Source organism: Phalacrocorax aristotelis, chromosome 9 (assembly GCF_949628215.1).
Source record: "Phalacrocorax aristotelis chromosome 9, bGulAri2.1, whole genome shotgun sequence".
NCBI classification, from domain to species: domain Eukaryota; kingdom Metazoa; phylum Chordata; class Aves; order Suliformes; family Phalacrocoracidae; genus Phalacrocorax; species Phalacrocorax aristotelis.
In genome coordinates, this window is record NC_134284.1 from 25,816,179 (window position 1) to 25,830,639 (window position 14,461).

Sequence of the window (14,461 nt, forward strand, 5' to 3'; positions counted from 1 at the left end):
TATTATCCCTGATACAAAAAGTGTAAAGAGGAAAAATCAATCAACTGTACTACCAAAGGTCTTCAAAAGTGTGGTTTTACTGCCATTATGTCAAGTGTGACTGCAAGATTATGCTACCTTTTTCTAGTCTTTTAGTTTTGGACACTTTTCTTTTCTACAAATAGTTACATATTTCACACTCCTTCCATCCTCCTTCCCTTTTTCTCTACCACTGTTGTTTTAATCCCAAAATGAACGCATGATGCTACCCCTTTAAGAAAATAGCAAAAAGCTGCCAGATACTCTGTGCCATCTCATGAATGGCACCCAGCAGTAGGGGCTGCAGAGGGAGCTTATCTTCCCTGTCTGTGGTAACAAGTAGGCCTTTAGAAGAGATACAGAGGGGCTACTTTAAGATAATCAGTAAGCCTTCACTGTCTTGCAGACAACTGCTCTTGACTGGATATGTCAAGAGCCAGTATGTCCTAAGGAAAAAGTACAGGTGTATCTTTCAAAGAGATAATCTAATAAAATCTATGCGAGGGGAAAAAAGTTTAATTCCAAAATGCATGATTTTGTAAAATATCTGAACCAGATGGTACAACAGCATCATAGGGTATTATATGATGCACTTCTGCACAGTGTTTTTTATTTGCTGCTACTTGCTCCTTACTTTCAGGGATAATGGAAGCAAAGTCTTCAAGCACAGATAGTTCCGGTGCAAGGCTTTTGAAAGACTAAGAAATGTTCTGGTCATTAGATTGACTTTGTAATAGTTTATATAAAAATGTTTTCAATTTAAAATGTTATGGGAGATTATGATTTGCATTGTAGAGACTACCTTTCCTCTGTCAAGTTGTAGAGGGGAAAAAAGCCAGAAAGCCTCACTTAACTTCTAGCTCCTAAATATTATACAACTGAAACATTTTGCATCTAAATGTAAACTAATGTTCCTGGATATGAGTACCAGGGGGGAAAGTTGTTTCAATTTCTGTCTTGAGTTAGTGGATTGTGCATGATAAACTCCTAAAGTACGTGTAGAATTTTTAAAAATATTTCCTTTTCTTATACTTTTTCCTGCATGTCGTCAGCTTGTTGCTGTGCTTACCTAAGAAATGCATGGTCTTTATTTGTCTTTTAGTCACTGAGCAGAATTGCATGAATTCTGTCCTGATGGTACATTAATCTTCTTTCTCTAATGTAAATTTATTTTTATAAAAATTATTAAACCACTATGTTCCTGGTAATTCAATCAAAGATTTTTGTATCATTATCTCTAGTTCTACTTGGAATTGTTGTTCTGAATTATATGGAAGGGGTCTTTAAGGAGAAAAAACAGTCACATCAAATATTCTGGGTTAAAAGTAGCTCTTTAGATGTCAGTCTATGACAAATTTTCAAACAGAAAAATATTTTTCTAATGAGTGGAATTATTTTCTCGTAAGTGTAAATTTGCTTTGTAACTATTTGCAAAATACCTTAAGTTGTATATAGAACTTTCTCAGATTTATACAAGGGCAATAGGGAATAAGAGTGGAAAGGTGATTGCCTGGTAAATTACAGTGGTCTATCAAAAGAAAATTTTACTTCCTCTGTTTATTACAGAGCCTTTTGTATGCTTAGAAGTCTGTAATGCCAAAGAGCTTTTTAGATCCATAAGTAGTAACTGTTGGAACACCTTGTGCTTGCATGCGCTATAGAAGGTTGATTATGCCGGATACTCTTGTGTTATTTTAATATTTAAAGCGTTGTTTGCTGTGTTCAGTTTTGCATTATTAAAGTGCCACAGAACATGATTATTGGGAAAAGCTCAAGTGCATGCTGCTTTGTTAAATGTGGAGAAAAGAGCAAGAGAGAATGTTAGATCAACAGCACATTAAGCTGCTTTCATGTTTCCACAAAGTTTCTTTTCCATTAAGTGATTCTGTTTTCTTGTTACTGAGTGACTAAAACCTGTGAGGTCAAGGCTACCTGTAATGTTAGATGGGATCTTGGTGTTAGGAGTTTTGTGTCTCTTCAGCAGTAACTGAGCAAAACTTTTAATTTATTTAGGTTTATTTATGAAACAGAACATCACAATGGCATAGCAGAATTACTGGAAATACTGGGAAGGTAAGTTGTAGATTTTGTTTAATTAAACTCACTTGGTCTTCAGAGGACACTTCAAAAATCCAGTTGGGGATTGAAGTTTGCCTTGAGACAAGATTAAAATAGCTTCACATCATGTAGCAAGGCTGTAACAAAGAGAGTAAGTTTCATGTAAGATTGCAGAAACACAGCAAAAACTTGAGCCCTGTGGTAATGTTCTGGCATGTGACAATTTTTTTAAAATTTTTTAAAGTCTTTTCTAGGTTAAGGTCCTTGCAATTAATATTAGTTATTTGAAGTTGCTTTACAACATGTAATTAGTTCCAGTTTGTTCAAAAATTCTTCTAACATCACTAAATGCACAGCAGGTAAACAAAGGAAGCACAGGTTATGAAACTTCAGAAACCTTTTGTTAATCCCATTATGTAGCAAGCTTCAGTGATGGATCTAAAAGCACTTGAAAATAAAATTTTACAACTTGAAGCTGATAGCCTTGTCAAAACTAGTGTGTTTTTATCGACTGATTAATCCATGTCCAAGCTTTTGGTTTTCATATGTTAATACACTTTAAAAGCTTAGTTAGGTTTACTTTATGGCGTTTCTATATTATTGCACATAAAAATAACAGGTCAGCAAGAGCAGGTTGCTCAGGTTTGTGTCTGTTCAGGCTTTGGATATCTCCGAGGATGGAGATTCCACAGCCTTTGTGAGCAATGGGTTCCCCTGTCGGACCATGCTCACAATAAAAAGGGGTGGTTTGGTTTTTTTTTTTTCTTGTTTTGAATGAAATCTCCAGTTTTGATTTGTGCCCACTGCCTCTTACCATTTTACTGGGCACTACTGAGAAGAGTTTGACTTTTGTCATCTTCACACCATCCCTTCAGATATTTGTACACATGGGTGAGATCCCTCCGAGCCTTCTCTTCCCCAGGCTAGACAGCTCTCTCAGCCTTTCTTTTTATGTCAGATGCTCCGGCCCCTTCGTTATCTTCCTGGTGCTTTGCTGGACTCCCTCCGATACATCCACATCCTTCTTGCCCTGGAGAGCCCAGAAATGGACCCAGCACTCCAGATGTGTCTCACCAGGGCTGAGCAGAGGTGAAGGATCACCTCCCTCAACCTGCTGGCAATGCTGTTCCTAATGCAGCCCAGAATGCTGTTGAAATTGGAAAGATGTTTTAAAAGTGTTTATGTCTACATATCTGTCTAGATTAGTTATTTAATTTTCAGTTACATGTTCAATGATCAAAGGAGTTACATGTTATTTATTACTTCAACATACTATAATCAAGTAATACTCATCAAGATAGACTGAAAACTGTGTAAAGATTAAATAGTAAAATATGGAGCTGAATCTTCAGAACTGTTACTTAAGTCACCAGATTTTCATTCCTGGTTTTGTTAGGTTAGCTTTAAGTGTTACAAATGTAAAAGGCTAAGTATTCTTTTTCCTTAGGCTTCCAAATAAAAATCTTTAGTAGCTAAATGAGGTTTCTGAGCTGTAAGTGTTCTGTATTGGTTATTCTTCCAATCCATTAAGGAGTTTCATACAGTATGTTGTTAACATAGAGCTGCTTATGAGTAACAGTTTTCAGTTGGGTTCCTGGGTTTTGACTTGTCAGAAGTAAAAAGGGATTGAGTTTTATGCTGAAGTCCTGGATTTCATTCTTCTCCTTTAAGTGCTATGTAGTACTGGACAAATGAACACTTCCTGTAGGAACCACTAATGTGGTGGGTTGGGTTTTTTTTTTTTTTTTCTGACAATCCTCTCCTGACAGGATTGCAGAATTTCTTGGCACTCAATCGAGGCCAAACTTACCCTACAATTCTGTCCTTTGTGGTTAACAACCCTTAAAACATCTTGGAGAAACTTTTTAAATTAACGTATATCTGTCGAGTACGCGCAAGTTGTGGGAACATCACCATAGACATGTTAATGTAGAAATGGGGTTTTGATATTTTGCACTGAGACACCTCAGGATGAATAACCTGGTATCCTCAAAATAGTTGTAGAGTCATTACTAGTGAAGATTACTTCAAGCATGCACAGCAAGGGTGAGCAAGTGCTATTTAGTAAGCTGTAATTCTTGGACGACATCTGACTTCTGAGATCTGAAATATATGTAGCTTTGAATTTTTTAATGTGTGTGGTTTTTTTAAGATAAGTTTGGCAGGTTCCTTTTGCCTGGGTGCCTTCTGTCCTTGTAAGTGAAGAGAAAAGCATTAGAATTAATAAAATAGGATTTAAAATAGTAAATGGGCATAGGGTTCTGGGTGTTTTAACTGCTGTTAATGCTAGCAAAGTGAGTGAACACAAACTAGTACTGTGATTTTAGGTAAAGGTGCCATTGGCCCAGTGTTGAGCCACACCTGCACTCACCTGGAACTGGGATGTCACGTGTTGCAATGCTGTTTGGTTATATGCTAGGGTCTTGCAGGAATAGCAATACTTTAGCAGTAGTTATGCTTTGACTTGCCTGCTCTCCTGGATTGATCTCTTCTACATCCAGTCTCTGGTTCAATCTTTAATTCCCTGAAGAAGCTGGGAGAAATTATATATTCAAAGCTTTGATGATAGTGAATAGTTCATAGGGAAAGTTGCAACCTGAAGCTTAGGTATAGTCATACATGTTGCTTGGAAGAAGAATTTGGGACCTGTGAAAGACTTGAGTGAGAGATGGGCAGAGGTTGACTTGACTATTCTATTAATTTGTAATCTTTAGAGAACTGGATCAAAAATTAAATAGTCTCTGGTACATGCTCAACTTGTAAATTTTTCTGCTGCATCATGTTCTCCAGGAGATCACAGAAAACCACGCGATGAAAACAAGTTTTGGTATATCCTCTACAGTAATGCAGTTTTTACATAATTACTGATTTTTATTTTTAAATTTCTTTACCTGGCAGCATAATTAATGGATTTGCCTTACCATTAAAAGAAGAGCACAAGATATTCTTATTGAAGGTTTTGTTACCATTGCACAAAGTGAAATCACTCAGTGTCTACCATCCACAGGTAGGTTTTGTTCAGCACTTTTCATACTATTGTTGAAGTAAGTTAGACTAGAGAGGTTAGGGGGAGTCTAGTCATTCTGACGTGGATTCTGTTCTGAGCTCCAACATTTCCCTGCTAAGTGGCCTTGGGGAAATTATTTAATACGTGTACCTATAATGCCTCACTTTTTGAGGAAAAAAGAATAAAAATACATATTTCTTTATATACACATACATATAACTTTTTAAAAGCACTGTAGTGTTTATAGGTGAAACACATGAAGGAGTTGATTAATGCGGGATTTCTTGATATTTAGACACACAACATTTTTTGTTTATCATGTTCTGGCCTATAATGTTTAGACGTACATAAATTGCAGAAAAGTATGGTTTTAACGAATGTCATCTATAAACAGCTTTTTCTAAACTACATGGAAAATTTCAGCTGAATTCAGTTTCTTACAACTGTTATTTTGAAAGGAATTGGGCATTTACTAGGACATCATTATTTAATTTATTAGATCTTTTTAGAAGTACACAGTAAAAAAAGGGGACATCTGAGTTGTATCGTGCTTTTAAACCAGCTGTATCTCTTCTGTGCTGAGTTTTAGTTCCATTCAGAATTCCTAGAGGAGTGGGAAATAATACAATGTTAAACACAACATTATTGTGATGTGCTGAAATTTTCTCTGTGAGAGGTTGTTATACAGCTTTGTTTTTATAATTTGGAAGGTCAACATTTTCTGTGTAAGTTCAAGTATTCCAAGTTTTAAGTACCACTTCTTCAAACAAAATTCCGAAGAACTTGTATTTTTAAGAACACCATTTGAGTAATTATAATTCTCTAGCAATTAGATGCTTATAAGCATTTGTGTTGGATCTTGCCTACTGGGGCTCACATTAGTTCCTGTTGAAGTACTAGGCCAGAGTGGCTCCCATTTAAAAAGATTTTTTTCTTTTTTTTTTTTCTAATGCTGTGAACATAACCTGTTGGGTGTGGCCAGTTAGACCTTTGTTTCAACTAGTGTAGGCATCTGTGATCACTACCTTCTCTTCTACGTACCTGAGGTAGATTGGTCTCTATTCCCCTTACTTCACAAACAATGCATTTTTAACTAACCTAAGTTATGAAATAGAAAATACTTATTAAATCAGCATGGGACACCAAAACATTAACGAGTGGAAAGCACTTCAGAGGGCAAGATTGTGACTTTTAAACCATATGTCTGAAAAGATGGAGTGTGCTGAAATGCAAAGTACTAGGTCTGAAAAGAAAACATGAAATTATGTGTTTGTCTATAATATAACCCAGAAAAAGGTGAGGACAGACTTGAGAATGTTGGGAAAAACTGGTGAGGTGTGTTTACCCTTTTGTTTAAATCATCTGCTAAATAATTTTTGTAAAATTACAGAAAAACGGTTGTGCTTTTATTTGAATTCATTAGTGTTTTCGACTTATGCTAGTGATTTCAAAGTGTGTTCAGTGTCACAATGAGCATTAATAAAAATCTTTCTCTTTCACTGTAGCTGGCGTACTGTGTAGTTCAATTTTTAGAAAAGGACAGCACGCTTACAGAACCAGTAAGTTTATCTTGCTATTATTATATGTTTTAGAATATTAATATCCCTTTCATCTGTAGACTGTTTAAGGAGGCTTTGGGAACAAAGTCTTGATATGTAACTGGTTTTGTTAGGAAGAGTCAAATATTTAACCATTTTGATCTATCAAATTCCATTTTTCCAACAGTTGTTTGGAACGTCCAAAATGAATTAAAACAGCATTAAGAACATAACCTCTTACAAACAGGCCAGAGTTTATTCTGTTTATTTTGTTCTGGATATGAGATGGTTGATCCAGAAGCAGTTTAATCAGAAATTAGCTTGCCTGAGCTGTGCTCTGTTGAGAGACTGATGTTATGATGGAACACAGATTTCTGGCACACGGAGCTACCCACTGATGCAAGGCTTTTGAGTCAGATCCTGTTCATGTCTACCAAGTTTGGATCATAGACATAACCAGACTTGGGTCTGGCTGCACATAATTGCATAGATGAATACTTCTCATTGTCCTCAATAGCGTGTATATATAGTGTTTTGCACCATTACACCCAATATTAAGTAGGTAAGAACTAGTACGCTTATATCTAAGTAGCAATCTGTAGAATGATTGCTAGTAACAAAAGTGCGCATTATATTACAATCATTTCCATTGTCAAATGGAAACTCGGATTCTTGAAACAAATTGTGTTGCTGATCAAGAACTCTCTTCCACTTGGAGCTTTTAATATTTGTTAAGATATCAAAGCTCAGACATGCTGTCATTCGTGCTCTATGACATCTGAAATATTAGCTTTCTTCCAGACATCAGCTAGGATGTTACATATTTCTTAGTACAAATCTGAACTAAAATACATCCAAGTCTGTTGCCCTTTTTGATCCCAAATTAGTACGTGATTACAACATCCTTTAAAAATTTAGCACATGCATCACCAAAGTACTATGTTCCCTCTCAAAAATTCTGGTCATTACAAAATAAAACTCTTTGTTTCCCCTTATAATTGTCATATGAGACGTTTTTGTGCCTTATTTTAAAAGATCTGCATAAATTTCCCAAGGGTTCATTGAGGATATAGTGTCTGCTTTAATGATGAAATAATACATACATGAAAGATGCACTGCTTTCTCACTGAGTTATCTTGTCAGTGATACTAAATATTGCTTACAGTTTTTAAATATAAAAAGCTGGACTTCTATAAAAATGCCCTTTATTTGGGAAAACAAAAAGAGACTGCTTTTCTCCGAAATGAGAGAAAGGCTAATGGATTGTTGCAACTTTTAAACTATATAAAAAGATAAATACAAGCTTTATTTTAAGAGTTTTTCAAGAAGTCTGTACTGTTTGGGGAGGGTGAGGGGGTGTCCAGTTCTACGTCTAGGACTCGACAGACACTGTCATATTTTTGTTCTTTATGTGGCTTTTTAATGTTTAACCACAAAACAAAAGCATTTATAAACTCACACTTTCAAGATCATATTAATTTTGCATCAAAAATACCTAAATTTCAGACTGAGTGCTATGTCAGTAGTTTTAAAAATATTTAATGTGGATTAAATATCTTTTGAAGGAAAATGTATTCCCATTTGAATATTGTTTGGCACCAAATTGCTGCAAATGGAAAACAGTTTTTATAGTTACAAAAAAACAACCAAACAAAAAAACAAAACCCACCACTTAAAATTTAAAACTTTACACTTTGGTTTGAAAACTAACATCTTTGGGGGAAAAATCATCATGCCTTCATAAGAAAACCACTTGTGTCTACTCACATTTTCAATAAATCAGAAATTGCTAAAAGCACAAGAGTCATTATTCCTTCAATATAACTTTGTGTATTTTTGAAGATTCTTGAACAAATTATGATGTAATTGATAACACCACTAATACATTGAGACATTGTATTTATTTAACTGCTAAACTGGTATCACTTTTCAGACTTAAATTCTTCTATTTATATATTCAATAGAAGAGAGAGTTTGTTTTTCAGTTAGACTTCAGAATTTCCCACAGATGTGTAAAATCTTTGAGGACTTGCGAGGGAACTGGCAGTTGGCTTCCTTTGTGTGACATTTTTATGGATCCCTTAGTTTTGTCCCCACTTTCTTCCTCCCATCTTCCCCACCCCCTTCTCCCACCTATCTTTTGAGTGTTCATGGTTTGCCAGGCAAAAACTGCTTCAGCAAGCTGGGTAAATAATTTAATAATCATGAAGAAAGTTAAGACTGTGATTATAGTAATATAGTCAAATAAACTCAACATTTAAGAGCAACATGCCTAGATTATCTGTCACCGTCACCTGTCAGTTTGTGTATTTGTAGTAAATTGTTTCTTAAAATGTAATGACAGAACTTAATTTCTTGGTTTGGAGTATGCCCCCAAGAAATTGGAGATTGAATGCTGCTAACACTTCAGTGGCAAATGATTTTCCCCATAGTATAGTTGCAAATTTGTACTTCGATTTCATGATCATGTTAAGTTAGATGTCAGGTTACTTTCTCCTAGTCTTTTGATAATTATTTTCGAATGTGTCTTAAGTATATGAATTAGTTTTCTGAAAAAGTGTTTTTAGACCTATTAACAGTTATTTCCATGACACTGAACCACATTTGATCACTTCTGTCACATGGGACAAGAAAACTGAGTTTTGTGTTCTGTTTAAAATATCAGACTTCTTAATGAGATATAATTTAGTGCAGGGTAAAGTCAAATTATCATGAAGATTATGTTCACTTTGTCTCTACAGGTTGTAATGGCACTGCTGAAATACTGGCCAAAGACTCACAGTCCAAAAGAAGTCATGTTTTTAAATGAACTAGAAGAAATTTTAGATGTTATTGAACCATCTGAATTTGTAAAAGTTATGGAGCCTCTTTTCAGACAGCTAGCCAAATGTGTGTCCAGTCCACACTTTCAGGTCTGTACTTACTGAACATACAATAATATGAGGCTTTTTGTAAAGCATACTTGTTAATGGTATTACCTACTATTATTCACCGTAATTAATTTTATTTGTTGCAAAAAACCCTCTTCTGTGTCAAATTTTAGGGATCCAAATATTACATTTTTTTTAAGAGTGTGGTATGTGCATTTGTTCTGGGTGATTCACTTCAGTGTTATGCTAAACATAAAAGCTTAAAAGTTCACTGTTTTCAGAAGTGCCTGAACCCTTTCAGTACAGTGTTTGCATTTCACTGCTTGTAATAATAGAATTCTACACATACTCTGTCTTCAAGAAAAAATTCCTTTGCTTGAATTTCAGAGTTTGTAGGTTATAGTTTGAATCATGTCCCTGTCATGGAAAAATTTCTCTCTCTTTCCCTCAGCTCCATGACTCCCATTTGCACTAGAAAAATCCAAATCTGAGTTGCAACTTTTCTTACCCTTCCCCTATATTTGCCAAATGTTTCAATTGTTTGCTCTTTAAGGGACTGTCTGAAGAAGTGTTCCTTTTTTTCATGTCGCCCTAGGTTGCAGAGCGAGCATTATACTACTGGAATAATGAATATATTATGAGTTTAATTAGTGATAACGCAGCGAAGATTTTACCTATCATGTTTCCATCTTTATACCGGAATTCAAAGACACATTGGAACAAGTAAGAAACACTTGTACAAATAAAATTCTGCTGCTTCACTTATCTCTAGTTTTAGGCTTAAAAGTGGTTCAGATTTTTGAGTTGTGACTTTTAACACTGTGTTGAGCTGTTTGTTCTATGACGTTAAAGTTGTTGGATGAGGAGGAGACTACTGTTGTCAAAATTTTTAGAAATTAGTAAGAATTGAGGAAGATAGTTTTTCCTTCTATCAATTCTTTTTCATCAACTAATCCATTATCTATTTTTATTAATATTAAGCAAATTTGGCATTAATCTGTAGTTCATATACTTCTAAAAAATAACTTCGATTTCTGATCTCTAACCTTTTCGCTGATTTGCATTTCTTCTGCATTCTAGGGGAGTATGTTGTCAATCAGGTCATTTTTTTCCTTTCTTTTTTTCCCTCCTTTATTGTTTTCTCTTCTTTCTCCATTGACTACTTTAACATTTTCCCTCCCCACAATAACGTAGTACTTACACATGAAAACAGTTCTGGTCAGCTCCCTTCTGCAGCTGTTCCATTGTAAAGTGCCTCTTTGTTTGAGCTATTGTGCAACTGCTAGGATGGTAAAAGTACCACAGTCTAGGGCTGGCCATGAATTGAGGACTGCTGGTTGGTTGGCCAAGAATGTGTAATCAATCTGCCGCTAAACACAGGAAAAGAGACGGAAGATAAAGGGATGTTAAAGTGATTGGCTACTGTCACTGAATGTAAGCAGCAACAAATAATGTACTCATTAATAAAATTCTGATTTAGTGATGTAATTGTACATAGTAAATGTGGATTGCTGTCAGTTTTGGGTTTTTTTTCTGGCTTTCAAGGCCATGCATTCATTTTATTCCGAGCAGAAGTCATGCTACCCAGTACAGCTGCACTCTTACTTGTAAGTCACGTTTGATGCAAAGTAACCATTTAACTGATTGCTTTTTTGGATTTAATGATCAGCAATAGATTACAGACTGGAACTATAAATTACTTTGTAAAAGTGCTTCATAAAGCAGATTATTTTTGTTTAATTTTTCTGAGGTTTTCCACTTCACTTTTCTTACGCTTCTCTAAAGGGTCCTGGCATAATCGTATTGAAGTGAGTGCTCTTGCTGTGTGGCAGTTTTCAAAATGGATGGTGTCTTTTCTAGGCTCCTTTTAATCACTAACTTTTTTTTTCTTGAATTCGTCAGTTGCCAGTAAGTTACTTATATCAAGATCTTTAATGTAATCTTGCATTTTCTCTAATAACTCTAGTTTGATTAATATCAGCTACTAGATTTCAAAACTAGCCCTGTATTGATACATGTAGTATTTAAAATGAAGTTCAAACATCAAAAGTTTAAGCGATGAGTAGTACTATAGAGTAAGAAAATTGCATTCAAAGTTGGTAATTTTAGTACTTGTATTAGCCCTTTTGAGGGTAAACTGAAACTTCCACTAACTAGTTTTGTTGCCACTTATTCTGAAATGATGTAATTTTCCAGTTATGTAGGCTATTGGCTACTGTTGACCAGAAAAAATAGATTTCAAAGTTTAAAAGTACTCTGAGTTTCAACCAGAAGTTTTACTTATAGGACAATACATGGCTTGATATACAATGCTCTGAAACTCTTCATGGAGATGAACCAAAAACTGTTCGATGACTGCACACAGCAATTTAAAGCAGAAAAACTGAAGTAAGTTTTCATGTCAGTGTGTCTGTCTGTTCTTGAATAATTTGTTCAGAGTGCTTTAGCTCTGAAACTACTGTGTCTTTAGTGGGAAGTTGTGCCCATTTGATTACAGTACAACAGTCTTAAAATTGACTTGGTAAAACTTGTTATAGGTGAACTGTAAAATACTCTTAAGAATAGGCTGTTTCATGTAGTCTTTGGCCTAATACTGCTAGGCCATCTTCCTAAAAAATTTTTATTTTTTGAGGGACACTGCTAATTGTGGAGCCCATCATAAAAGATCTGTTAAAAAGTTTAGTTTACATCCTGTGTTTAGTTAACATGCTTTATTTACCCAGTGTTATTTTCTTTCATGTTGTCACTCAATTCTTCCCAAAACATTTTTGCCGTATTTTTCAGCATTGTATTGTGTGTGAGCACATGTGCATGTTGTTCTAAAAATTACCCAAAATGAAGCTGTTGTTCTGCTATAGTACAGGGTGTTTATACGTGATTTGCCAGAAGAATCCTGCTGAGTTTGGTATATTCTTGCATAGGCCTGTGAACAGAGCAGGGATTTGGAAGCTAGAATTTTTCTAGTTTATGCCCAAAAAATGCATATAACTTTATGACCATAAGGTCACTTATGTTCCTTTTTCCAGTTTTGTTAAACAGATGTAATTCTTCGAATATTCAGTATATTATAAAGCCTACTAAAGTGAGATCAAGTAGTCAAAAGTACCAATGGTTTGGCTCTTATTTTAGGGCCTACGGAGCATAGTTAGAAAGTAGGTACTGAAAATCCCTGGATTTGAATTTTATTCTTAGTTTCAAAGCGAACAGGGATTCCTTCAACTAGTGGTTCAAATTTCACACCTATTTTAAACCAATATACTGGAAATAGTAAAAATCGTTAACGTAGATTGATTTGTCCAATTTTTGAAGTTCCTTATTAGAATTTAAGTAGAAATGAGCTTGTAGTACAACAGACTTTTAAGACATATGTGTGTGTTTACAGATAACAAAATGTGAATATTTGCTTTTTAAAAAAAAGCCTGTGTGAGTTTCTCTCCCCTCATAGCAAATAAATAGAATCCCTTTTAAATGGGAATGCAGTCTTTCCTTCTCTGTTTTCTGGGATTTTTTTTTGGGGGGTGGTATTTTCAGTGTGAATTAAGGCAGAGTGCTGAGTGATATAATAAAACAAACACCCAGAAAAATCCCCCACCACACAAGAGAGTCGGAGGCAAATTTTGTATGTGCTTGAATATAACTGCTGGGGTTTTTTTGGTGGTTTCTTTGTTGGGGTGGTTTTGGTTGGTTGGTCTTCGGGTTTTGTTTTTTTACATTTGGATCGTCCACTCTATGCACTGAAGCCTGAGCATTTTTAGCACTCAAGCTTAAAGCCCATTTAAACTCTACCACCTTGCAAAAATGGGTGTTCATTCTAGTCTCTGCAATAAATTCTTTATCTGTAAGAAAGAAAGAAAAAAATCCCTAGATATTACTATTTTGAGTTACATTAGGTATAAGGGAACAAACCTTTCCTACTTTAATTTTTTTAAAAAATATAATTCTCATGTCATCCCTCTTGGCTTGTGACTCTCATGAATGAGTGTGGTCTTGTTGGGTACTTCACTGCTAGTGTTCAATTCAAAATGTCTCTGGGCCTTTTCATTTAAACTATTTCCTGAAGCCTTTGAGCTGACAGTAAGAACATCTGCGCTTTTTTATGGTCAAATATTAGTTTATGTTTCAAGATAGAATTAAAATATTATAAAGCTAAAACAAAAGCACACTTTCAATAAAGTTCAAGACTTTTTTCTGTTTTAGTTTTAACTCTTAACAATGTACAGTTATTAAAGATAGACTGGTATCAGCCAGCTTGTTGCTTTCATGAGAAAACATAAGGGTTTTCCCTGGTAATGTTGCTTTGCACTCATGGGGTATTGATATGATGCAAATTGTCCTATCAACAGTAAGTGATATTTTGGGCAGTGGGATGAAACAGGGGTAGCTAACCTAATTTATTCTGTTGAAGTCTTCTAATGAATTTCATCAGGTTTAAGAAAGTATACAAGCTGTAATGCAAGATTCACCAAGCTTCTTTTGCCATTTTTGCTTTAATTTTTTTTTAGAGAGAAGCTAAAATTGAAGGAACGAGAAGAAGCATGGGTTAAAATAGAAAATCTAGCCAAATCAAATCCCCAGGTATTTAGAAAAGATTAACACGTTCATGTTTAAATATTTTAGTTTTGTTAAATATCAGTGGGGCTAACAGGTCTGACTGATCATGGAAATAAAGCAATTTCACTCACTGTATTATGAAAGATACACAATAAAAGTACTTTTAAAATTTGTAACCTTTCTCTTGTGCAAGTAATTATTTTTTTTAAAAGGTTTCTGAAAAGTATGGTATGAAGTATTTTTTCCTTTTCTTATAATAGGAGATATACTGTATTGCGGTTTGAAAAGTTACTGTGCAAAATTATGGAAAATACAGAGATGCCATAATTGGTTTCTCTTGAAAAGCTGTTTTGCAAACAATATATTACAAAAGAGATCTTTCTGCAAATTGTGAGTTATGACTGGTCAGTCTTCCTCTG

General features: G+C 34.8%; 1 protein-coding gene across 3 annotated transcripts in view; it reads left to right on the plus strand.

The window, feature by feature from the left end:
• Positions 1 to 14,461, plus strand: part of PPP2R5C (protein phosphatase 2 regulatory subunit B'gamma) — an 89,739-nt gene that overhangs the window by 67,162 nt on the left and 8,116 nt on the right. For all 3 annotated transcript variants that reach the window (XM_075103936.1, XM_075103935.1, XM_075103934.1), the window contains 7 exons: positions 2,032 to 2,091; positions 4,975 to 5,083; positions 6,589 to 6,642; positions 9,363 to 9,533; positions 10,087 to 10,214; positions 11,778 to 11,879; positions 13,994 to 14,066. In XM_075103936.1, the coding sequence (XP_074960037.1) occupies positions 2,032 to 2,091; positions 4,975 to 5,083; positions 6,589 to 6,642; positions 9,363 to 9,533; positions 10,087 to 10,214; positions 11,778 to 11,879; positions 13,994 to 14,066 (697 nt within the window). The remainder of the gene's footprint in view (positions 1 to 2,031; positions 2,092 to 4,974; positions 5,084 to 6,588; positions 6,643 to 9,362; positions 9,534 to 10,086; positions 10,215 to 11,777; positions 11,880 to 13,993; positions 14,067 to 14,461) is intronic.